Below are 26,990 nucleotides of genomic sequence, written 5' to 3'. Positions count from 1 at the left end.
AAGTAAAGTTATAGATAGATGGAAATGTTTTTTTGAAAGTATCATATATATAATCCTTATGCTCTGTTTGGTAAAAATTAAAATCTCCATTGTCATCCTAAGACCATCCAAACACGGTGGTAAGAACATAAAGCAACAACAGAGAAATCGGGTACAGAAGAAATGCCACAAAACTTGTCCAGATTGGAAATTTTGTGCACACACTGGTAAAAATGCCCATGGCCGTGCAAATAACCAGAACCACCAAAACCTCGGCCGAGACGTCCCATGAGAGGTTCCTTATGTACACGAGTGCTAAAAACATTGCCAATCCCATCATGTTGTTCATGAACACTGCACCGTAGATCTGTAAAAGTTATTCAAGTCATAAACAAAAATTAATCGGTTTTTGAACACAGATTTAACATGAGAAATGGAAAGAAAATATTTGAATACTGGTAGTAAGACAAAGATAGAGACTCGAACGAAATTGTAGGAAAGTGTATAGAATGTTGTATAGGCAAAACTGCATTCATTCTGAATGGAGGTCATCAGGATGAAGGAGAATTATTCGTTTTTAGGATTGCTACATGAAGTGGTGATAGATAGTTCGGCCAAAAACTTGTATCTTTTTAGTGTATTCTTTTCAAATTTGTTTGTTGGACTTGTGTCATCTTTCTAAAATTAATCATTCGTACATCTTGACGGGCTGAATCTAAAAAGTACACAACTATGACCAAAAGAAAAAAGAAATCGCATTGCTTTGTGTTATATTTCTGTGCGTATCATTTTGCAATGAAAATAAAAGGCTGTTAGAAAAAGAGAGAAATGAAACCTCAGACAACGTCAAAGAAATGGCCTTCCGAGTCTTCTTTCTTGCACTAGTGATTGTCGACAGCACCTGTCTGTAGTTCAAGGCCAAGGGAATCACCACGTACGATACAGCGAACGAGGAGATGTTTGCAGCAGTAGCGAAATCCGCAACCGCCTCCATCAGGGGCAATCCCAGTAGGGCTGTAATTGCAGTCCCAAGAATCAAGTAAAATGAGGCTTTCAAGTAATTCAACCATGATTTACCACTGCCACTCTGCGGGCTGTTGCTGCTGTCCTTCTTTTGGCTCACCAAGCTCTTCTCTTCTTCCTTACTACCACTCTGCATGCAGGATGTGTGCAATTCAAAAATCAGCAGACCGGCAATGTTAGTTAAGGGTTAATTAGTTGTTTAGTGGTTACAACGGGAGTCGAGCACCTCGTCCATGAGAACTCGAATTCGAGATCTCTCCCTTGGAAGGGAGTGTAATGAACCAACTGTAGTAAGTGTGGTGTTCAAAATTGAGATTTTTACCTCTAAGTACAGAAAAGTGATACTTAATTCCCATGTGTTTGAGGTGTGACTCGTGAGTATCTTACAAACTTATATGGAGTAATAGATACGTTACGACTTTGTGTTTGTAGGTAAACCAAAGGGTCCGTCGTTTGTGTTGTGCAAATTTTTTTTTGATGAAGTAAGATGTTTGTGCAAATTATGTGCACCTCAATTAATCCTTAGAGTGTCCACCGTTAATTCACACTTAGGCATGCGGTGCATGTGTGCGTGAGCCCCTAATTGAGCCGACTCCTGGTCATGGTATTCGATGTGAATAGTTTATTCTCTATGTTTCCTTGTAATGACTTATGCAAAATTTGGATCGATTCGATATTTAAGCATTTATATGATCGGAACACATTTGTTTTAAAAAAAGAAGCTAAGAATGACAATGAAAACAAACTGTAAGCTAGGTAGATATGCTCCGGTCATATAGCTATTAATATTCAATCAATCTAAATTTTGGCACATAACACTTAACTAGAAAAAAAAATATTTTAACTGTTCAAATCAAATAAATGGACCTAAGGTGGGCCTAATAAAGGTCTCATGCAACAAGTGCACTGTCTAAAGTGCACAACAGTGACAACATACGCACAATGGACGCTAAATATCCAACAGGATACATGACACGCAATAAGATATATATAGTCTATATGAGCACTTAATTTTCACCCTCGATTTGGGAAATATACGATGATAACTCCAACTAAGGCTGCAAATGAATCGAGCAAGTCGCAAGCATCTGGAGGCTTGACTTGTTAAGGCTAGACTTGGCTCGTTTAGTAATCGAGCCAAGCTTAAGCTCGAGCTCTAGTTTTAGGCTCGTATAGTAAACGAGCCAAGCTCAACCCTCCAAATCTTGGCTGGGCCCGGCTCGAAGAAGCTTGACACATTTGTATAGGCTCGGCTCATTTACAGAGGCTCGTTAGTAAGTTAACCGGGCTCTACTCGTTTACAAGTGACTGGAGCTCAAGCTCGAGTTTTATGCTCGTTTAGAAAGCGAACCAAGCTCGAACACTTCAAAGCTCGGCTCGGCATGGCTCGGTTTTTGCACCCCTCACTCCCATGATCTAATGGTTGAATCAATTGCCCGTATTCTGACTATGAATAACTTAACTTACCTTAGCATGGCGACCAAAAAATTTAAAACCATTAGGGTCTTGGTCAGTTTTGGAAGATTGCACGGCATCTGAAATATATTTCACCATGCCATTGACGAACTCTGCCTCATCTATACGAGCATCCCCAGAGGTATCAAATGCTTCCATGACCTTGTCCGCAAAATCTTTCGTATTCGATACCGATGCTTCTCCTTCTTCTTTTAATTGTATCCCAAGAAATAGCACTCTCAATTCTGCTGGCGATATGTTTGCATTCTTATTCTTGTCCACTTCTTGAAATAGCCTTTTTTTTTTTTTGTAAAATTGTAAAGAGAATAGAATTAGTTCGATATATATGCAAAGTCAAACGACATATTTGATAGAGGAATGGGGTGTGTGAATGCCTTTGGCCCAACGACATCAAGAGTGCACTTAGGTGGCAACAGTGGCATAGACAAAAATCTTGTTTGGTGGGAACACCGTCAAACATGGTCTTAGAGTTTTTCATCTTTTTCTTATATGAAACTACAAATAATAAAAAAGAAATGAACTTAAAACAGAACATTTGCTAGAATGTATGTACAGATGATGGGTCTTTATGTAAAACTATTGAGTTAAGAGACCCTTCTTAGAAACTTGACAAAGATACTAGGGGATGTAAGTGATATAAAAGGAAAATGTATATAATTTTGGAATACAATTTGTCATAACTTCTATAATTCAGGGGTAACATTGAAATTACTGAAAGTGCAGTGGGGCCCATGCCCCCATTGGTCATGCATTGTCTCCGCCACTGGGTGCCAGGAGAGAGATCATAAATTCAATTGATTTTTAAAGAGAAATAATAATGCCAAAACTATTTTTTTGGTGTCAAAACTTTAGTACACAAAAAGTTTGTATCATAAACAGTGTACAAGACTTTTATGCACTGGCATTTTGGCACCATCAAAAACAGTTTTAGCATTATCACTGTCCGTTTTAAAAGTGCTAATCTAATTATTCTACTAATATTGACTTGCGCCAATATATATAAAAAAAAAACAAAGAATTCCAAACTTTTGATTGACCTCATTTTTTACACATATTCCAGTATTTATAATAAATTGATTCCGTATTTTGCCCCCTCCAAAAACTTGTAAATTTTACTCTAGTCCCTTCAAAATTAAACCTTTTCTTTAAGGGAATTGATATTCACACTCTCTTTTTTGTTATCCACACTCCCTTTTTTTTGTTTTTTAGTGTTAAAAGTGTGCATTTTTTTGCTAAAAGACAAAAAAAGAGTGTAAATATCAATTCCCTTTCTTAATCTTAAAAGTATTTTACAATTTAGCCAGTGACAGAGTATGTAAAATTACGTATAAATAAGGAATCTTACTCTTTCATGAATGTTATGTTAGGGTTGCCGTTGGTGACGAAAAGTCTAAGCAACTTGTCATCGATGTATTTGTGCAACAAGTATTCGAATCTCCTGTTCTGAATCCATGGCTGGAAAACCTGCATAAAACCTCTATTGTGAAGAAGAAACAAGCTAATAATTCTTGTTCCCAATTTTGTTTTGGGCTTGTGCGATTTCATACACCTCTTGTATAAGTTTAATTTTTAAGACGAGATATAGTCGAAGGTTCATGAATTGAAGTACGTATATGTATACATTTGAGAAGTCGATTTCTCTCTAGTCTACTTGATATTGGAATGGTTGGATCGTCCCGCGTCATGCAATGTGGGTCCGTGGCCAAGATTGACGATCAGTTCTGTTTGGTTTGCAAAACTCCAATGAGTTCAAATTATTTCACCAGGCCCCAGCGGTAAGAATGTGGATAGAAAACTGGTCAGTATTTCAGTGCAACAATATAGATTCATGACGCCCTTATTTATCATTTTTACCATTAAACAAAGCGAAAGGCAATTTCACAAACCACATGAACTGACAGAACTAGTGTGGTAGACTTTTTAGTTGTTTTTTCATGAATCATATGGCAAGATAGGCTATGTTATGCGATCTGGTGTCTCCAAAATTACCTGATAGAAGCAGTAAGCAAAAAGGAGCACAATTGTAACAAGGAGAGAAACTAGGACCGTCACACGTGTCCCCGCGGATGAATTGAGAACTTTGGGGAGTTGAAGGATGAGAAATGGGACCATGGATAGAATCATGATTCTTGCTGTGTAGCTAGTTTCAGCATCAGTGCTAACACCAAAACCTGCACAACATAGTGACTTAAGTAACTTTGGATTTCATGGAGTGAAAGGAAAGATTTAATTGCCTTGGCCTAGCAACTCCCTTTGATTGGGAGACTTGGTGAGAAAAGATAAGAAAACAAATGTGAAATCATCACTTGTGTCTCACAATCTCTCTAATAATGGTAAGACTAGGGGAGAACCAATAATTCTTTCTTCTCTTTTTTCTAATTTGATAACTCATATTATTCGAGCCAGCTTACGCGCACCTTGTCTTATATTTGGGGGATCAATTCCACATACCACCAACAAGGGGCACAATTAAAGACGGAGCAAAGTCCTGTATGTACGGGTATCGATCATAGAGACGGTAATACGTAGGAGATTTCGAACTTAAAATAATCTAGGAGGGAGGACGCCTCTAATTAAATCTCCGGCTTGAGACAACCAAGCCAACCTCTTGCCTTGTATCCCGTTCATGAAAACTATGTAAACTTAGTAACTTACAACGACATCGTCGTTGATTGGGAAGAAATTTTGTGGTAGGCCGAACGTAACGTAGGCCGAACTTGACTCTCGGCGAGCGGCCACCAAACCATACTTGAACTTGGGCACTGTGGCTGGCCGAGGGTCACCTATCAACGAAATATTTTATTCCGAACTCGAGCGACGTGGATTGCCCATGTTCGGCCTACGACAGAGGGGAGGGCCCGTTGGCATGTCTCTCAAAGTGGATCGCCAGTCGGGTTCGGCCATGTACCGGGCTCGGTCATATATGTGGTTCGGCCACCCGCTGAGTCGTGCTTTCTCATGTGGTGAAGCGGTTACGCCAAGAGATAACGACGGGAGCACATGGGGGGTGCTGCCAGCTCACACCCAAAAGCGGTTTCCAGATCTATTTAGTGACATCAGGACGACGTCACCTAATTCGTGCAAGGCACATGCCCGTACTTGCAGAGCAAGTTAAGAAGTCCCTATAAATGTTGAAGGAGGAACCCTAGAGTGGAGGTACATACACTACGCTATCAAAAACCCTAAATTCTCACTTGATTCTCTGCATATTCTGATCCTCTCACCGGAGGGCCTTGCCGAGCAACCCCGGCCAGGTCTTAGTCGTGCGTTCACTGTGCAGGACCGGGCGAGAAGACCAAAAAACCCACGAGCCAACGGAGGAGGGTTGCAGGTCGATGAATCACAGGCCACATAATTGGTGAACCCGACGTGAAATACAAAACTTCTGATCCAAACGGCTCGAACCTCCTTCAGCCCATCCTCTCCTCCTTTAAACAACCACTACGAGTTCGATTACCATGGGCGGAGATCTGGCAGACGTCACCGTCTCAGGGGCCAAAGACGCCAATGGAAACACAATCCTTACACCGTTTTCAGAGAGGCACATGTCCATTTCACTTCCACCCAGTTCGGGCCTCTCCCCAGTGGCGGACGACGTAACAACGACTTACATCCGCTTGTTACAACGTCGCGACGAAGATAGGGACAACGAGCTGGCAGCTTTGAGAGCAAAAGTTGCCCAAATGAAACAACAAATTCAGCGAGACGCCGCTCCCGCTACATCTAGATCAGCGGGAGGCAACGAAAGCAAACACCACCCCCACCACCGCCAAAAGAACGTCCTCACGAAACCGGCAACCGTGGCTCCGTCAAGGACCGCCTTGGCATCCCACTAGATCCAGGTGATGCGAGGGAGATCATACTTTACAAGTGGAACACGACATCTGGAACACACCGCTCAAAGGGCCACCACGATCGAACCAACACTAGGGATACCGAGTCGTTTACAAGCACATACTCGACTGGTCGCGCAGAATTCTCTCGCACAACGGTTTCCCACCGTAGCCGAGATTCCGTGGAGACCAGACGCCATGTATCTGAACGACTCGGGGAAATCCCTGCAGAAAAGTTCGACAACAGCAACCAGGCTCGACGAAATGGAAAAGGCGTGCGTATTGACGAGCCGAACAATGAAACCAAATCACGTAAGGACAGGGGAGAAACGGTTGACGGACATCGCCGGGTGACAGCGGACTTACGAGACAAACTTCGGCATCGAAACCGTGAAAAGTCTCCCGACAGAGACTCCAAGAGAACAAAGACGGATAAGCACGGCAAGCCACCGCGCCCTAGTTTTGAGCGGCAGTTGAAGGATCTCGGCGTTTCGCCTTTCACACCCCACATAATCAACACGACGGCCAAACCCAACTTCCACCTAACAAAGTTTACAAAGTTCGATCCTATCACATGCGAAGCCTACACCCACCTAATCCACTTCCGTCAAACCATTGAGCTATGCACCACAAAGGATGAGATCAATGCAAAGCATTCCCGTCCAACCTCGATTCCCTTGGACTCCAGTGGTTCAACAAATTGCCCTCCGGATCCATACGGAACCTAGCCGACCTTGAACGCGCTTTCAACACCCGTTTCATCACAAGCAACAGAACGGCCAAGGAGCCTGAGTCATTGTCCCAAATGCGAAAACTCCCATCCGAAACTCTCCGTCAATACGCCGAACGATACTGGCAACTGTTCAACGAAATTCCTGGAATCGATGAGTACTGGGCCGCAAGAACCTTTAAAAATGGCTTGGAAATCAACAGTAAAATTCTAGATGAACTTGCTATTCGACCACCTCATGGGATGGGTGAGTTGATGCGCTTCGTCGAACGTTTCTGCGCTCTTGAAGAATTTTACGCGGACCGTGCTGCTCAAGGGCTGACGAACTCAACTACAAGCTTTCCAACGGTCACATCTCAGCTGCCAGCACCAGTCACAACGCAGCAACCTCAGCCAAAGAAACTTGTCCACAACATCAAGGAAGGAAAAAAGCGCCAGCCAAAAGCACATGACTATGTGGCCGAAACCACACACTTCAAAGAACCTATCTGGTCCTTTTTGAAGGAGATCATGAGGCAACCTTGGTTCGAATGGCCAACGGGAAAGCTGGGCATAGACACTGGTCAAGCAGATCAGAACCCACGAAAAAAGTGCTCGTACCACAACGAGCTCGGTCATTACACAACCGCATGCACACCTTACAAAGCCCTATTGGAGCGTCTAGCAGCACAAGGCCATCTCGATCAGTACATCGACTAAACCAAGACACCCACCTGTCCACCTACTGGCAATCCCAACCCAAATGAACCACGGCCGACGATACACGTTATCCATGGCCCCGTAACAAAGGAATTTGAATCAAATCTTCAGGCCGACCTCAGTTGCGCATTAACTTCCAAGCAGGTACTCGCGGTAGGACCTGGACCCAAACGTCCACGACCAGAAAAGTTACCCAAATGGACAATCACCTTTACCGAGCGCGATCTTGAACGTGTGCAAACACCACACTCCGATGCCCTCGTCGTAACAGTCCAAATTGGAGTACATGACGTCAAGCGCGTTCTGATTGATCAGGGAAGCTCGGCGGAGGTCATGTACTATGACTTATTCAAAAAGCTTGATCTCCCAGAAACAGCTTTGCAACCCGCCGAAGTACCCCTCATTGGATTCAACGGAGCACCCGTTTGGCCACTTGGTCGAATCTTCCTACCAGTCGTCGTTGGCTCGAAAACATTGAGTGTCAAGTTCATTGTCGTCAACGTACCAAGCCCATACAACTCAATTCTCGGCCGAACCTGGCTACACGGCATGCAAGCAATCGCCTCAACCTACCACCAGGTCGTTCGCTTCATCGGGATCAATGGAAGATAGGAAGATCTACGAGGTGACCAAATAGCCTCCAAAAAGTGCTACGTCTCAGTCGTCCACAATTCCACCAAAGCCAAGCAAGTGCAATGGGTCGAAATTCCAGACATCACCATGATCGATGACGTCGGCCAGCTAGCCGAAGACAAAGTAGAAGAGGACCTCGTCCAAATGCCAATCAACGAGGATGGCTCCCGATTCTTCTTAATCAGCTCTTCCATCAGCGAGGCTGACCGCGAAGAAATGTTCCAATACCTCAAGAAAAATATAGAAGTCTTTGCCTGGACCCCCAACGAAATGCCGGGGGTCAATCCCAATTTCATCAGTCACTCTCTCAACATCAAGAAAGACGCTAAACCTGTCATCCAGAAGGCACGGTGTTCTGCAGCCGAACACGCCGACGCCGTCATCAAAGAGGTCAAGCGTCTGCTGGAAGTCAATGCCATCCAAGAAGTACAATACCCAACATGGTTGTCCAACACGGTGGTCGTCAAAAAGAAAAATGGCAAATGGCGAGTTTGCGTGGATTATACCAATCTCAACGACGCTTGTCCAAAGGATTGGTTCCCACTCCCGAAGATTGATCAACTTGTGGACGCAACAGCAGGCCACGCTCAGTTAAGCTTCCTCGACGCCTACCGTGACTACCACCAAATTGCCATGAACCCCGACGACATGGAGAAAACGGCTTTCATCATACCATATGGCATCTTTTGCTACCGCGTCATGCCCTTTGGACTCAAGAATTCAGGCGCAACATTCAACAGAGCAATATTCAAGATGTTGCAAGAACAAATCGGCCACACCGTGGAAGCTTACATTGATGGCCTAGTCATCAAAAGCAAGAAGGGATCCAACCACCTGCGAGACTTGGCCGAAGTTTTTGAAATCCTCAAACTACACAAGCTACGGTGGAATCCCGAAAAATGAGCATTCGGGGTAAGCGCGGGAAAATTCCTCGGATACCTAGTCACCCAAAGAGGTATTGAAGCCGACCCTAACCAAATAAAAGCCGTTAAAGATTTGCGCCCACCAAGGACAATCAAGGAAATACAGAGGCTCACTGGGATGGCAGCGGCTCTAAACCGATTCATCAGCAAATCCTCAGACAAGTGCCACGCAGTCTTCCATGCTTTGAAGGGAAAAAGCCGACGCAGCTTCGAGTGGACTTCGGATTGTGACGCCGCTTTAGCCAAACTCAAAGAATACTTAAACTTGGCCCCTCTGATGGTAAAACCCAAGGAGTTCGAAACTTTATATCTCTACCTCGCCGTGTCCGCCCATGCAACCAGTTCTGCACTCGTGCGGCGGGATGGCGCCATTGACATGCCAATATACTTCAAAAGCAAGACGCTTCTCCGAGCTCAAACTCGTTACCTGCCACTTGAAAAGTTAGCCCTTGCTCTTGTTTTAGCGGCTAGGTAACTCCTGCCCTACTTCCAATCACACCCCATCGTCGTCTTAACAGAACATCCCCTCAAGAGCCTCTTTCGAAAGGCTGATCTATCTAACAGGGTCTCCAAGTGGGCAGTAGAGCTAGCAAACTTTGATATCCGTTTCGAACCACGAACGGCAATCAAAGGACAAGTTCTTGCTGACTTCATTGCTGAACTAACTCCAGAAGATACTGAACTTCTCAACATACCCATCCCAACACACACTATTGCCGAGCATCAATTGTTGCCGAAACCTTGGCACCTTTTCCAAGGTGACATCTGGCGTCTGCATGTTGACGGAGCATCCAACAGCAACGGAGCAGGGGCCGGGGTCGTCCTACTCTCCCCTTGTGGAACACTACACGAAAGTGCTATCAGCATCGACTTCCCCGCCACCAATAACGAAGCTGAATATGAAGCGCTCCTAGTTGGCTTACGCTCTGCGGTTGCGATAGAAATTTCCAACCTTGTCATTTACTGTGACTCCCAACTCATAGTTAACCAAGTACTGCGGGACTATGAGGCTCGGGATCCGCGGATGTCAAAATACCAGGCAACCGTAGCTGAACTGATCACCCACTTCCACAATTTCAAAATTGAACAGATCAACCGTGAACACAACGCGCATGTCGACACACTCGCTGGCCTTGCCTCAGCTTCTAAAGCCTCCGAATTTCGGACAATCAGCTTCGGCAACATCGACCACCCAAGCTTTGATGCCACTCCAAAGGTTCTCAACATTGAACTCGGCCCAAACTGAATGGACGAGATCATTGCGTTTCTCAAACATGATACTCTACCAGCAGACAAGAAGGAAGCTTATCGCATCAGGAACAAAGCCGCTTACTACTGGCTCTCTGAAAGCGGCCAACTCTACAGGAAATCTATCTCCGGTCCATATCTCCTCATGGTCCACCCAACCCAAGTTCAAGAGATTCTCACCGAACTTCACTCAGGGAGTTGTAACTGCCACTCCGGCGGCCGATCACTTTGCCAACGAGCATTGAGTCAGGGATACTTCTGGAAGAACATGAAGAAAGACTGTGAAGACACAGTTCGCAAATGTCGACCATGCCAAATTTTTTCTCCCATACCAAAGCAACCCGCCCAGAACCTCTCCCCTATTACCAGTCCTTGACCCTTTGCACAATGGGGGCTCGATATTGTCAAAAAACTGCCAACAGCTCCAGGAGGATTCAAGTTCCTGATCACTACAACAGACTACTTCTCAAAATGGGTAGAGGCCGAGCCTCTTGTGACAATCACAGAGGCTGACGTTCGCAGATTTGTCTGGCGAAACATTGTTACAAGGTTTGGAGTCCCTTACGCCATCATATCAGACAACGGAAGCCAATTCGTTGGTAAAGACCTCACCACCCTCTGTGCCGAATTTGGGATACGCTTCTTCAACTCCACCCCAGCATACCCCCAAAGGAATGGATAAGCCGAGGCAACAAACAAGACCGTCTGCGCCGGGATCAAGCGTCGGTTAAACTCCAAGAGAGGAAGATGGGCTGAGGAACTACCACGTGTCCTTTGGGCTTACCGTTCTACACCCCGGCACTCAACAGGCCAAACGCCATTTTCAATGGCATTCGGCATGGAGGCGGTAATCCCACTAGAATCTAAGTTCCCCACTCTGAGAACAGAAAATTTCAATCCAAAGACTAATGAAGAGGCCGTAGAACAGGAATTGATCTTGGCAGAAGAAAAGCGTGACGATGCTCAGCTAAAGCTCGCCAAGTACCAACAACAAGTGGTAAGAGGGTACAACCGAAGTGTTCGAACCAAGACCTTCAAACCAGACGACTTGGTTTGGCGAAAGGTTGTGCAAGCAAGCAAGAAGTATAAATTCAAACCCAACTTGGAGGGCCCCTTTCGTATTGTCAAAATCGTTGGCAAAGGTGCTTACATACTGGAGGACATGACTGGGAAAGTCCTTACCAACCCCTGGAATGCACAGAACTTAAAGAAGGCATACATGTAATGAAAAAATCCCAACAGTGCGCCTCATGTTCGGCCACTAACTATCCCGCTTTTTATCTTCTTAAGCTTTTTTCATGACAGAATTGGCTTCGGCCAAAACAATGTCAATTTCTTTATTATTGGCTTCGGCCAACATCTTTACATTCAACTTGTATTTCACGTTCCCCAAGTAAAAGAAGTATCTTGTTTGGCAATTGATGTCTTCTACAAATTTTTACCTGTCTTCCTTCTTATAAAAATACACTCGGCATACTCCGACAAACACAAACGTTGACTTCGGTCACACCTCCAAACGGCATTATGCCCCTGCTTCGACCACTATATCCGCCCGAAAAAGCAAAAACCGGACATATGGTCCACCAAGCCTAGAACACACAACTGAAATTTAGGCTTCGGTTCGGCTTGGCAAGACAACAAGATCGGCCAATACGCGGTTATACTAACGGTTCAGTGAGAACCTCCCACAAACATTTAACAGCATCAAATTTCTAACACCTTGGCGAGGGGCTGACACCATCCCACCAAGCCCCAACCACGGTTAGCAGGCACCTATTTCAACTTTCATGTTCCCTAAAAACTAAGTCTCACATACAAGCCAACGACAACAAAGGCTCGACACCAACATATTATCAAAGCTAATCCTACTTTGGCCAACATCCGCTTCCTCAACCGAATCCAGACCAAAGTGGGGGCTGTGAGCAAACCACCCACAAAATAACCAAGGCTCGGCGACCTATCACATCAATGACTCTACTATGGCCCAAGCTCGGCAGTCATATCACTATGCTTTAAGGCTCGGCAAACACCCAACAACAAGATGAAGCAGTTTTTACTTTGCTCCATGTCAACCTAACTCGGCCGACCCCAAACCAAAGAAGGGGCTACAGGATAACTACTATTCAAACAAGCAAGCCTATCAGAATTTTCCAAAAGAACAAAAGACATTCAATCAAGTTTGAAAAAACAGAAACACTGCAGACAAGAAATCATAACTACCATTTCAAAGAAAAGTTCTGATCAAATCATTACGATGGAAAGTACGGCATGGAAAGCCATTCGTGCCGACCCCACCTACAAGACATTACAAATAGAACGGAAAAATCCAAGCTCGGATCCGTCTAGTCCAACCAAAGTCTCAAAAAATTCGGAACAACACAAGTACCCAAAAGAAAGGAAATAAAGATGATCCCTAGCTCAAGCTTGAACATTATCCTCGGCAGCAACATCATCAGCAACGGTATCAGCCCCAGCCTCGGCATTCTTTTCGTTGATAATTTGTTCATGATCAACGTCCTCGGCAACTTTCCCATCAACCTCAACCGACTTCACCCCACCTGAACCATCACCAACCTCAGCATCGGCGTCAGTAAGTTCTTCAACATCCTCGTCACTCTCGGGAAATTCCTCCGGAGGAAGAGGTGCGCACTCCTCCTCGGTATACGGCAATACAAGCTCGGGGGTGATAGGCGCAGGAATCGACTTGGTCAAGTTCAAATCAGGCTCCAGCTGCAGGACCGCACACGCAGCTTTCACGCCGTCCTTGTATCTCGTTCGGTAAGAGACAGGGATTCTCATCTTAACTTCATCATTCACCATTGACCGAGCCTACCTCACGTACTCGACACCCGCTCGGTCGAACCCATCCTGATAGGCTTTCCCGTCAACCTCTTTCATCTTTCTTTTCTCCATCCTTAACACCTTCCCAAGCTCACGTTCGGCCTTCTTTGCTTTTTCCTCAACCTCACCTTTTTTCGCCTCCAGTTCTGCCAGCCGAGCCTTCGCTGCCTTCAGGCTTGCCTTCAATGACTTAACCTTTTCACGCTCGGTCTTAAGGTCCTCACGATAACAAGACCTTTCAGCGGTAACAAGCTCGGCTTTGTTCGAAGCTCGAAGCAAAGCTTGCCCAGCCTGTAAAACAAAGCAGGATAAAATACAAAGAAAAAATAAAACAAGCTCGGAAAACTGACGCAAAAAGGTCTAACAAGGGATCAAGCTCAAACACACCTGGACGAGGTACGCACTCGCATGCACCAGGCTCGATTGAAGATCCTCAGGAACCTTCAACATATCCTGCAGCAGAGCCAGACCTTGGAGCATGGCAACAGCCAGCCCCGACTCCATCTTAACGGAGTCCTCCACCGTCACAACCCTTCCTTCGGCTAAGGCAAAAGATGGAGCAAACTCCTGAACATTCACCGGGCCGGCCGAACTTGTCGACTTCTGGGCCGCCATTGATCCGCCCGCAGCCGCCGATGATTCAGTCCTATCCTTCTCACTTCGAAGAGCAGCCTGCGGCTTGGTTGGAAAAAAATCATGAGTTACTTTCTGCCTCTTTTCTGCAGGCTCGGCCGAATCCTGCTCTTTCTGACGAACAGCTGCACCATCCCTGATATTCACGCGAACCACGTTCTTTCTTCCCATCTCTTCGGTGAATTCAGGTACGAGAGTCTGTAGAGGGATATCTATGCTAGGAAACTCGGGTTGTCGGCTCTCCTTAAACTAGAATTCGGCAGGCTTTCTGAATGTAGGGAACTTTACCCTCGGCTCCTTCTCTTTGTTGCTCGGCTTCAGCTGCTTGTCTCTCCCCACCTGTCGCTCGGCAGTCTTCTTGCTCCCGGCTTTCACGTTCGGCGGCACTTCCTTCTCCTTCCTCTTCAACTTCCCTTTGTACGAAGGGGTATAACCCAGCAGGGTCGGCGCGTCACGACAAATCTGGGCCTTCAGGATTTCAACATTTTGCTCAACGGCAAGCGATTGCTCTCTCTTAGTTATGGCTCGGTGGTCTGCAAAGAGGCATCAGTCGAATCTTAAAAATAAAAAATAAAAGAGAAGAAGAAGTTAAGTCGGGGTTCGGCGAAGTAAAGAAAGAGAGACAACCTCAAAAATCTTTTATCTTCGGCACGCTGTGTAACAGCATCATTCGATCGCCGAACTCATAGTTACCACTAACTTCGATGTAAAAATTGGCCCATTTATCAGTATCGGGCAGCCCCTCTATCAATGGCTCCTTGTTGCTGCGCATCGACAAATACCTATGCTCGGTCTTGTCTGCCTAGACATTATGTATGTGTGAAAAAGGTCGGCCACTGTAAACTCAAGGTCGTGGAGTTCCTTCAGCTTAATCACGGCCATCACTATTCTATAACTATTGATGGCAAAGTAATGGGGCACCAGGTCGAACCGAGCAAGCAACTCCCTTAAAAAGGGGTGAAGAGGGAACCAGAGCCCGGCCTCGCATATAGCCATCAAGGGGACCGTTATGTGCTCGGGACGGTGCTCTCTCTTATCCCTAATACGGTTGCTAGCCACCTGACTAACTACAACATCATCAGGGATGTTGTACTCTCGGCAGAAACTCTCGTACTCGCGAGGATCCCCGCTAAAATAATGGGCATAGGGACAAACCTTGCCCCTTTCATAGAGGTCGGCAACCTCCCTATCCTCAGATGGAGTATCGCTAGGCCTAAATCGGGATGAGGTAGTCGCTCCGGCGTGGGAACGAAATCTGGACTCGGCCTCGGGACCCGGCTCGGGTTCGGCGTCGGAACGGGTGGACATTGTGAAGGATATCTCCAGCTCGGTGTTAAAATCGCCGTCATATTCATAATCGCGTTCGGCGTTGGAATCGCTGGAGCCTGACATGTTTGAAGCAATTGAAGAAGTTTGGCATCGGCTCCTGAGCCTATCCAAGTACTCTCGGATGAACAACCTTCCGGAGTCGTCCCCCGAACTTTCAGAGTCCGATGAAATGACAATGATCGAGTGAGCCAGACCTAACAAAACAGAGGAAGTTATAATGAGGAACCTCATCATCGGCCAAAAGGCAAGGATCTCACTACGCTCGGTTACCCTACTGGCCCACCCTACAAGGACTCAAGCTCGGGAGATATATAATAAAACAAGACGTTGGGTTCGGCCAACACCGTTGTCGGCCAAAACCACCAGCATCCAAACTGGAGCTCGGAAGAACAGGTTGAAGCTGAAGATGAACAGACGGTTCATCCCCAGCATCATACTGTTCATACAGAACAAAAGGCATCCAAGAAAGCCAAAGAACAAAGAGGAAAAATGCACGAAATCACGAAAAGATAAAGAGAAGCAAGGATCGAATGCATACCTGGAGATTTTTTGCAGAATCAACAATAGGATCAACAAAAGACCAAGGCTGGAAGTCGAAGGGAAGGGAGCAAGAGCTCTGGTTATGGAGTTCTAGAGAGAGAGAGAGAGAGTTCGTAGCCCTTCTCTCTCCTCTCCTCGACCTTTATATAGAAATAATAGGGTTTGGGAATTCGAAGTTCTCGCCCATCTCTGCACCGCCAAACCAATGGCCGGTCAGTGCTTGACACGTGGCAATGATGGGACAGCCTAAGCAGAACTTCACGCGTGCCAACCGTCCTTCCATCGACCGTACCCAACCATCGGAGGACACCTGGCGTCCCTCCATTGAGGCTCATCTGTGACGGTTGATGAGAACGGACGAAGCTCGGCTAAAATTTCAATCGACCCATAGACTACGCTCGGCAAAAGCAGGTTCGGCCAAAACTCAAATATCAATCTCCGCCACGTGCTCGGCGATGGCGAAGATTGAGGGGCTATTGTGGCAAGCCGAACGTAACGTAGGCCGAACTTGACTCTCGGCGAGCGGCCACCGAACCATACTTGAACTTGGGCACTGTGGCTGGCCGAGGGTCACCTATCAACGAAATATTTTATTCCGAACTCGAGCGACGTGGATTGCCCATGTTCGGCCTACGACAGAGGGGAGGGCCCGTTGGCATGTCTCTCAAAGTGGATCGCTAGTCGGGTTCGGCCATGTACCGGGCTCGGTCATATATGCGGTTCGGCCACCCGCTGAGTCGTGCTTTCTCACGTGGTGAAGCGGTTACGCCAAGAGATAACGACGGGAGCACATGGGGGCTGCTGCCAGCTCACACCCAAAAGCAGTTTCCAGATCTATTCAGTGACGTCAGGACGACGTCACCTAATCCGTGCAAGGCACATGCCCGTACTTGCAGAGCAAGTTAAGAAGTCCCTATAAATGTTGAAGGAGGAACCCTAGAGTGGAGGTACATACACTACGCTATCAAAAACCCTAAATTCTCACTTGATTCTCTGCATATTCTGATCCTCTCGCCGGAGGGCCTTGCCGGGCAACCCCGGCCAGCTCTTAGTCGTGCGTTCACTGTGCAGGACCGGGCGAGAAGACCAGAAAACCCATGAGCCAACGGAGGAGGGTTGCAGGTCGACGAATCACGGGCCACACAAATTTCAAAACTATATCTGCAAAATTCCGTGTGAAATTTTTCAAAATTGTATCTGGAAAACCTGTAAAGCTGAATGGCTTCTGATTTTGATTGTCTGATGAAAAAGTCCTTGAGAAATCAGTGCTGCCGAAAGCAATACAAGAGCCCCATACTAGAGTGAGAAGCATGACTGCTGATCCGGCTAGGAACCCCATTCCCATTTCTGCCTGTTCTTCAACACTTGTTGTGCTTGCATTAAGTCCTGACACTGAAAATAAAAATAAAAAGAAACTTAAACCTGTATTATATCTTTCATTAAATTATTAAACTTACTCCCTTCGTCTCTTTTTAAGGGAGTGTTTCCACTAATAAAAAATACTAAAAATTTAATGCATTTTACTATATCGTTTCTATTAACAAAAAAGTTTCAGCATTTTACCATTCGTTTTTATTAACAAAAAAGTTGTCACAAAAACTTTTTTTGTTACAGTAACTTTACTCATAAACTCATCAACAACTTATTCACTACCGGAAACACCTAACAACTTCTCAACCACAAATAAAAATCTACAAATTTTTCACTACTGGAAACACCCCCCTAAGTATCCAACCTCATAACTCTAACTTATTAAGAAGACTTTCATTACACTTTTCACATCAATTTTTACCTCCACTTTCTCTCCTTACTCTCTATGAAAATATCATCATTACACTTTTGCTCAATAACTTTTCGAAATGGAATCTACTTTTAAGGGCAATATGAAAAATGCACTAATTTTTATCCACTAACTTTACAAAATGAACACTTATTAAGGGATATCCCAAAATGAAATACTGGATTCTAAAAGATGGATGGAGGAAGTATTTAATTTTGATGCTGAAATTATCAGAAATTAGTGTCTTGTATTAAGTATCAATAGACGAAAACACAGCCCAACATTTTTGCATGGCAGGTTTGTTGGGGGAAAAATTTTCTGCCATTCAAAAAAAAAGGTGTATTGGAAAAAAAAAAGAAATGATAATGCCAAAATTGATTTTGTTAGTGTCAAAACTTCAGTACGTAAAAGGTTTGTACTATGTCCAGTGTACAAGTCTTTTATGTACTGAAGTATTGGCACTAACAAAAACAATTTTAGCATTATCACTACCCAAAAAAAAAAAGAAAATGATAATACCAAAACTAATTTTGTTAGATTTTATGTTGATGCTGCTCAACCGCTAGATTTTATGGTCCTTGGCAAATCAACGCGACTATTTGCATAATGATTGTGCATAGATCACGGCTCTGGATTCCACACAAACGATTTGAGCCCTTCATTAAATGAAAAACATTTTTTCGAAGGTCCCGCGAAAAATCAACTCAATCCGATACCTGTAGGTGCTCGATCTACTAAAAAGTTAAATGATTGGATTGAGCACCTACAGGTATTGAATTAACCTGATTTTTCGCAAAACCCTTAAAAAAATGTTTTGCATTTAACGAACGGCTCAAATTGTTTGTGTGGGACCCCTAGTGGGCTCCAGTTTGTGATCTTTGCACAATTACTGAGACTTTCTGTTGGCGAATTAATACTATTAATGTTCATCACTCTTCCAACGGGCCTGAACCCCCAAGCCCGCCAGCCCCTCAAACTTTAACCCGGCTCAATCTTGTACGGCGGACGGGTTAGCCCAGCCCGAGTAGCGTATGGGCTTGTGCATGGACTTAGGAATTATATATATCAGTCCATATCCAGTGAGGGATTCCGCACGATTTTACCGTACGGACCTCGCTTTCCCGATCAAATTTCGATGATCCGAGCCGCTCAAAGTGATTAGAACGTGATTTTAAGGGTACTCGCGAGAAATCAGTAAAAAAAATGACCGGAAAGGGCTTGATCGGAGCAGTTTTCATTGAACGATTCAGTAAAAACCTGCTCAAATCAAGCCCTTCCCGGTCATTTTTTTTTCCGATTTCTCGCGTGTATCCTCAAAAAAATCACGTTCTGCACACTTTGAGCGGCTCAGATCATCGAAATTTGCTCGGAAAATAGGAGGTCCGCACGGTAGACTGGTAAGGGATCCCTCATTGGATCCGTGGTGATATATATATATATGCTGAAAACACCTCATTAAGCTGTTGTTAAGATTGAAAAGGCATAATGAAATGTGTGAAAAGTGTAAGGAAGGCTCCGTTTGTTTGATGTAAAATGTTTTACAATATAAAATGTTTTCTATGTAAAATAATTTTTTAGAAAATAAATTTCAAATTTTTATTTTTCGGTGTTTGGTTAGCACTTGAAAAATATTTTCAGGAATCGACAAAATAGTGTAGAAAGAGAGGGGGGCTTAAAGGGTAGAGAGATCTGAGAATATTAGAATTGAACGTGGATCAGGACTAACGATTGAGAAAACTGAGCAGTGAGAATTGTAGTAAAATGCATCAGGTTCATTTCGAAAAATAACTCACAGAAGATTTTAAGGGTAAGTTATTTTCATCCAATTAATGGAAAATGTTTTACATGTAAAATGTTTTCTCCATTTTTTACACAACTAAGCACCGAAAAATAGGGAAAATATTTTACGCCCAAACAAACGGAGCCAAAGTGTAAGAGTGTAAAAAGTACATTGAACTTTGTTTTATTTTATTTTTTGTCATGTTTTAAAGCATATTGATAATTTACTAAGCTGTCAATAAAAGGACCCAAAAAACAAATCTTAAATAAAAGGTTGGCAAGTGTTTTGAAAACAAAAACACAATAATATGTAGAAATATATTTTTTTAGAATTTAAAATTGCATGAATTGCCATATGAGACATTTAAAGTGGGACAAGAAGTAGTATTGTATGTAGTAAAAACATAGTTTAAGCAAATGGATCCAGCCGATATACTTATATATACACTTTTAACCAACACTTCTAGGGAGCAGAAAAAAATTTAATTAAAATTAACAGTACTTTTGGGGGCATTTTGGGCCCAAGTTAATAATCAGCATTATTTATCTGGTGCAGCTTGTCAAGAAGTTCAATTAGAATAAAAGTTTTTATCAGATACCGATCTGACATGATTTTTATAATATATTTATATTTATCTATTAAAAAACAGATTGATACACTGAATTGAAACATAATTTTTGAAGTTAATGAGTTTCGATTATTTGTCGAGTGGTTTCTAATTTACGTAATTACTAGTAATAAATAAAGTTACTTGACGAACTCTACCAAATGAATTTGATTTCAATCAAAATTAAATATTTGTATCCAAATTCATATAGATCCAGATTGACAGTAAATAAGCCTACAACATCGTGATCCGAAATAGAAGTATGAACTACCCCATTAATCTATCCTTTCCCCGAAAAGTACAAGTCATCCGATGGAGAAATTGGCATTATTTTTAAACTTTACATAGAGATTTGAACATTTCAAAGAGTTTTTCTTTAGTAAAATTCGAAACAAATAGTCAATGATCGTTTCATTTAACCACCGGTCTTGATCACTGCATCTTCCTAACTAATTAAGCACAAAAATTTGTTTAAGTACTAACCCAAAAAAATCGTTTTTTAAGTAAATTTAAGTATTTAGGTTATGTTTGGATGCAAGAATGCAGATCTCAACTTACACTTGCCCTGGCTAAAGTCAAATGTATACACTTTCTATCAAAAGTACTTGTATTAGTTCTTTTGCTTTATTAAACTTCCAAACTAATCTTACTTGTATTCTGATAATGTCAATCAGGTGCCGGCCCTGCACCTTTTGAGAACATAGGCGAACTTGGAATATGGACCCCCATGTACTTGATAATCTGATTAAATTTATTTTTTCGAAAAAATAGAAATTATAAAATACTCTACACACTTCATATTTTGAGACGGGCTCCTATTTTACTTCTAACAAGTTTTTCGCTGAGATAACTCATCCAACAATTTTTTTGGAAACAACTCGCCTATGTGTTTTCTGAAAATGAGCTAGAACATACAACAGAAAACAAAAGCGAAAGCGGAACCAATTTACTTTCTCTAATTAAAAGATGGAATTGTCCAAATTGAAAAACATCTTCGGTGTTTTGCTAAGATAAGTCATGCATCCAAACAAATTGTGTGTGCTTTCTGAAAATGGAAATGGAAAACGAAAACAAAACCAAAACCGAAACCGATTTCTTTCTAAAAAGATGGAAGTGCCCAAAAAATGCATATAGCGTAGTTAAAGAAGGCCAATTATAGGTAGAAAGGAGCATACCAAGCATTAAAACCACCATCGGGATAGTCCCAAGAATGTGGAACAAGCTAGCACCAAAAATCCCAGGTCCAATCATATTGAAAAACAGCTCAGACCCCTCTGAAACATAGTTATTTCCAAGTGAGATCAAGTACTCATATACCACTATCAGAAAGAGTTGCCCCCATAGCTCTGTCGTGCAAGGCAAGAATCCATAAACGGGCTCACAAGTCACTGTTGTTGTGGTGAGCTTCAGTTTAAGAATGGCAGTACTGGATCTGCTTGTAGAGTTGCTTTCTGCAGCACCATCAGATGTCAAACTAATGATTCTGCTAGAACCCAAGTGGGTGATTGAGAGGAGGAGGAGAAGAAGAATAAGAGTGATAAATCTGGGTCTTGTCATGTTCTATCGGAGAGCTTATTGGTTTGTGGAGATGGGTTAGCTAGCTAGTTTATAAAGAAATTAAGATGAAGAGAATAGTCTCATAAGTAATACTATAGATTATTATTATTATGCACATGTTGCATTGAGTGTTGTGTTGACCAACTTGGATTTTGTTTGGTTCGGGGAAGGGATTTGAAAAATGGAGAGAGCTATGGGACACAAAGTTGTGTTAAGAGGGCTTTCAAATATTTACGTAACCTAATTATAAAAATGGTTGGTAACTAACACCAAATGTTTTCGTAACTATAAATAATATTTTTCAATGCGTACACTAATTCGTAACTGAGAAGAATAATACACAACAAACATCATAAAAAGTCAGATGAACGAAAAGTGCGTGACAAATCGAACCAAAAAAAAAAGAAAAAGAAAGTATAATACATGAACCACAAAATTCTACTATGCTACACACTTCTTCGCAATTACAAAAAAAAAAAAAAAAAAAAAAAGTAACATAAATGAAAATAACATGTGCAACGTAAAGAATTCAAAGTAAATTTATAGTAGAATAGTCTGCACATGGTGATTGCGTACGTTTGCAAATTTGGGGTGGGTGAGGTGTTCTACATATATTTCTAACCTTATCTCATGATTTTGGAGATTTTTTTCCCCGCCAGAAGAAATATTGAGTGGAATGGATAAAAAAAGTCACAAATGGCTAGATTGAATGTTTGTACCAAGATGATCTTTGGAGTAATTCAGGTGTCCTGATCAACGTTTAACATACGGACACCTAGACAACTTCTTGGGGATCAAAATCTCAATTACTTCTTGGGGATCAAATCCACATCTACTAGTACGTAGGGGACAATTAAAGCTAGGGCCGCTACAAAAAAAAAAACGGTTTATAGCAGTAGCCAAAAGCATTGGTAAATGTTCTGCGAAACGCTGCTATAGACCTTTGCGACCTATATCAGTGCATAAACGTCTAGCGGTGATACCCGTAATTGTATCACTACACCAGCGCTGGTATAACATTATTCTTACCAGCACTTCATTATCTTTTTTGCCTCGCCCCACACTTCTCCAGCGATAAAATCTTCTACAAATGTAACTATTGACTAACCTTTAGTGACACCTTATGTAGGGGTTCGATTTGACGGGACCTTGACCTGAGTTAGTATTCCTCCTCTGCTGGTCCGTCTTCCTGTTCTTGGACCTGCAACAAGCCACTAGGGCTGGAATAGCACAGTGACCCTCCGACGATCAAGTCAGATCTCAGGGGTGGATATAGATCTAGGGTTAGGGAAAAATAGCATACCTCTTTAGGTTAGAGTCCCTTTATATTTATAGACCTAGGTTTGCTTGGCCTCCAAGCTAGCGCGTGAAGAATACGCTCAGGTAACCGCCTCAGATGACATCACAGATGACGCACCGGATAAGGCGGTTATGAAGCACATGGCCAGACCTGGCCTAGATGATCCTATCGGCCACGTATCGCTCTTGGTCCCCTCTTGTTATGCTACGCTCTTTCAAGAGACCTTTACGGAATGCATGCTTCGGTAATTAACGGAAGCATTAACAGGAGATTCGATACCGAGCAAGTAAATAGAAGGATATACGCTGCGGCCCGCCTGTACAATCCTATAGACCGTACCAATATGAGACCTCGGTCAACGATGGTCTGGCCAGGTTACCGAGGCCATAACCGAAGCCTCCACACCTTACACACTTTTAGCAACTGCTAAAAGCATTGACTCCAGTACAGGTTCAATTTCTTTTCTTCTTCTCTTTTTACAAGTACTGCAAATTCAATTCAGAACTACGCTCACCATTATCAAGTATAGTAGCCACTTTCCCATGCAAGTCTCATACGAACTGACCTCATAAGACTGTAAGAGTTTGATCCAGTCAGTCATCACTATATTCTATCATTGTATTTGATAATTGCCTAATAACATCGTATCCAACCCTCTATTGTCTGAACCCAAACACGCCGTACTAGGATAGATTCATTTTTAATGCCTATTGTGAAGTTTGCGTGGTTTAAAAGTTCCTACAACATGCAAGTAGAGATTTTTAAGTAGTAGTAGGTATGTATATTGTAGGGCACTCAAACGGTAAAATTAATAAGACCAAATAGCAAGCAACCAGCTCTTTAAAGTCATCACTGGATCCCATGAATCAATTAAGATCTAATAATGTCGCCCGAGAATTGTGCATGCAAGTTGAACTTAATTAATTTCTTCCCTATGGTCATATAGGGATTGCGGCAGATCGATGACTAGTAGCTAGTAATAATTTCAACTTCACGATCAACGTATTGTTCTAGGAATAAATCTACTGGAGTATCTTTTAACGGCCCGTTTGCTGATGGAATATAGATGGCGGATATATAATATCACCTTGGATAGAATATCTAAACTATTTATATTTGATGTTTGTGATATCCCCGAATCGTATATCTGCCCGGGGCCGGAGATGATAACATTACCTCCCCCTTATCATATCCGTCTTTGTATTTACGAAAATGCCACATTACCTTCTAATTCTATATCAACTCATATATATTTACCACAAAACAAACCAAGCATGCATATATATATATATATATACGGGACGGTTCAAGGGACACCCAAAAAAACACCTAAAAAAACACCCCAAATCTCAATCTCATAGTTTTCGATCAAATTTTTATGATCCGAACCGTTCAATGTATGCAGAATGTGATTTTAAGGGTGCCCGCGAGAAATTAGCAAAAAAACTGACTGGGAAAGGCTTGATTTGAGCAGTTTTTATTTAAACCGTTCAATAAAAAATTGTTTGAAACTGTTCGGATCAAGCCCTTTCCGGTCATTTTTTTTGCTGATTTCTCGCGGGTACCCTTAAAATCACGTTCTGATCACATTGAACGGCTCGGATCATCAAAATTTGATCGGAAACTATGAGTTGTTTTTTTAGGTGTTTTTTTGGGTGTCTCCGGAACTGCCCTTATATATATATATATATATATATATATATATATATATATATATATATATATATATATATATATATATATATATATCCCATTTTCTATAAATTACTCAAACAAACCATCTTGCCAACATGTCTCCCCGCGGTACTATATCCATAAAACTAATCCGGTCATAAGGGACTAGACCATTCTCACTGCCAGCTTTGGGCTAAGGCCCAAGAGGCGTGGGCCTTAAGCCCCCCAAAAATGTCAAAAAAATAGAGCCCCACTTATTTTTAGGACCTAGTATATATGTATTGTTTAAGGGACCAATTTTAAACCCAATAAGACATTTTATACTTAAGCCCCAATGCCCCAAAAAAATGGAACACAGAATGCAAGAAAAAACAAACAAAAAGGAGGAGTAAAAGGTCACGGGATCTCCAAAAATCTCTGGGGCCCTTCAAAATTATTCAGTGTGGTGGGTGTATCGATGCATCTTTTTGCCCCCTTAAACGCTACTACTCCGGTACTTCTCATTACAAACAAATACTATATCCGAATCAAAATTATTCAGTGTGATTGACTTTTTATTTGATTTTCGTTTACAATTATTAAAGGCCTCACTTTCGAAGATCGTCTTAGGCCTCCAAAATCTCAGAGCCGGCCCTGACCATTCTATTCGATTCAGTTGTGGGTTCTTCCTATGCTCTCTTCAAGAATTCATTTTCTAGACCTCATCGAAAGTACATCAATCATGAAAAGAGTTATGCATATCAAATATCATTTTATATGGTTTCGAAAAACATTTATATTGTAAAAAAAGAAATAATAATAAATTAAGTTTGAAGTATTGGATCGAACCCAGAAATGCGCAACATATATAGATGTGTTCCAAAAATATGTTATAATGATAATTGATCAGCATGATTTTTGGTATGCTAATGTACTCGACAAGGTTTGAAAAATAAGTAGGCTGGATCATCAAAATGGGTCTAGAAAAGGCCACAAATGAACCAGAACTTCCTTTAGGGAACTAGCTAGAGTGGAGTGTACGTAATCTTGTATTGCAGGTCAAATAAAGACGGCCAGACTCACTTAATAATTTTTTTTTTGGGTAAGTTCACTTAATAAATTTTTGATGAACAAAAGGATTTGCTCCTTTCCAATTTGATCTTCGGGCTGAAATGCATTTCAAGTCCGCTTCGATGATCGAAGTTGTTTACTTTGTAGGGCTTGTTGAGAAAGTTAATCATGCCGACAGTTATATTCCTCGGGCTTTGACAAACAAATCATCAATGCATACTCGTCTCGAGAAAAAATAGTTCCCTTTACTGTGTCAAACTTTCTTCTTTTTAAGGTAAGATTGCATTCCAAAATCATATTAAGCGGATACCGACCAACTTTATTTTGAGATGACTGAATTTCTCGACGAGCTATACAAGGCGAACGATTTTGATCAGTAACATGAGTCCTGAATGAGGGCCAGAAATTAAAACTGAAATGTCAAGTTTGATTGTAAGACTAGGAGGATCCCCCGTCGTAAATAAATAGGAATACTTGAAGACTTAAGACTGTTAGACAGTAACTACTACGGGACCTAACATTCAACAATAAAACAATATTTATGACAACCACCCACCGCTCAACATTTACTGCTCCCCCACCGCTTTCAATCTGATCGTTCATAAGTGTTTCAGACAGTCCGGATTTTAAAAAAGCTCTTCCCTATAAGGGTTTTTTTTTAATCCGAACCATTAATTGCTTAGACGGACGGTGAGAAATTGAGCATTGAGGGCTGTTGTTTTCGGGCCTGAAGTTTGTACAAAATTGACTTTATATATGCGACGATAATTGTATTGGCAATATTGGTAGAGCCTCGGTCACATAACTCATGTGTGTGCATGGGCGAAAGCGCAAGCATGAACGTAAAAGCATTTTTAACATACATCATAAACTACTGAAATTTGCAATAATGAAAATTGAGAACGCAAACACAGAGCAAAGATTATGAACAAAAACGAACGGCATTTCAAAGATTATGTGACTTAGGAAGAGCTCACTTTTCCACACGCCACACTAGTCCATGAAATACCTCAGCAACGTTCAGCTCAACATCAAGACACGTGTTCAAAACCTTTAGGTAAACATGCCACATGACACACAGAGACTCACATAATTCGAATGGCTGCGAAAACATCTCTATCCCAGAGTTCAGTTTTATTCACCCTCCATTTAAGAGGGTGAACATTACCCTTCTTTTTATTAGTTGAAATAATGTGGATCCCACCACAAAGTGATGTCATGCTTACCAAAAAGTATATTGCATAATAAGCTTGACATCACTTTGCGATGGAATTCACATCATTTCAACTAATAAGAAGGAGAATAATGTTCACCCTCTTTCAAGGAAGGGGAACAAAATTACACTCCTATCTGCA

At 42.4% G+C, this 26,990-nt stretch overlaps 1 protein-coding gene across 1 annotated transcript; it reads right to left on the bottom strand.

The window, feature by feature from the left end:
- Nucleotides 1-21,808, bottom strand: LOC131316584 (sodium/calcium exchanger NCL2-like). The gene is made up of 7 exons (XM_058346003.1): nt 21,230-21,808; nt 17,094-17,279; nt 4,468-4,649; nt 3,824-3,942; nt 2,470-2,752; nt 815-1,132; nt 1-346 (listed from the first exon to the last, which is right to left on the bottom strand). Exons 1-7 carry the CDS (start codon nt 21,609-21,611, stop codon nt 98-100), a joined length of 1,719 nt encoding a protein of 572 aa, XP_058201986.1. The 5' UTR covers nt 21,612-21,808; the 3' UTR covers nt 1-97.
- Between the last annotated feature and the right edge of the window lie 5,182 nt (nt 21,809-26,990).

Source organism: Rhododendron vialii, chromosome 2a (genome assembly GCF_030253575.1).
Source record: "Rhododendron vialii isolate Sample 1 chromosome 2a, ASM3025357v1".
NCBI classification, from domain to species: Eukaryota; Viridiplantae; Streptophyta; class Magnoliopsida; order Ericales; family Ericaceae; genus Rhododendron; species Rhododendron vialii.
This window is presented reverse-complemented; position numbering and strand designations above follow the sequence as displayed.

Excerpts from the sequence above, each read along its gene's own strand:
- LOC131316584 (XM_058346003.1), bottom strand. The coding sequence starts at position 21,611 with ATGACAAGACCCAGATTTATCACTCTTATTCTTCTTCTCCTCCTCCTC. Across the intron at positions 3,943-4,467 it reads TTGCTTACTGCTTCTATCAG|GTTTTCCAGCCATGGATTCA; the intron begins GTAATTTTGGAG and ends GGTTTTATGCAG. Across the intron at positions 347-814 it reads TTTCTTTGACGTTGTCTGAG|ATCTACGGTGCAGTGTTCAT; the intron begins GTTTCATTTCTC and ends TAACTTTTACAG.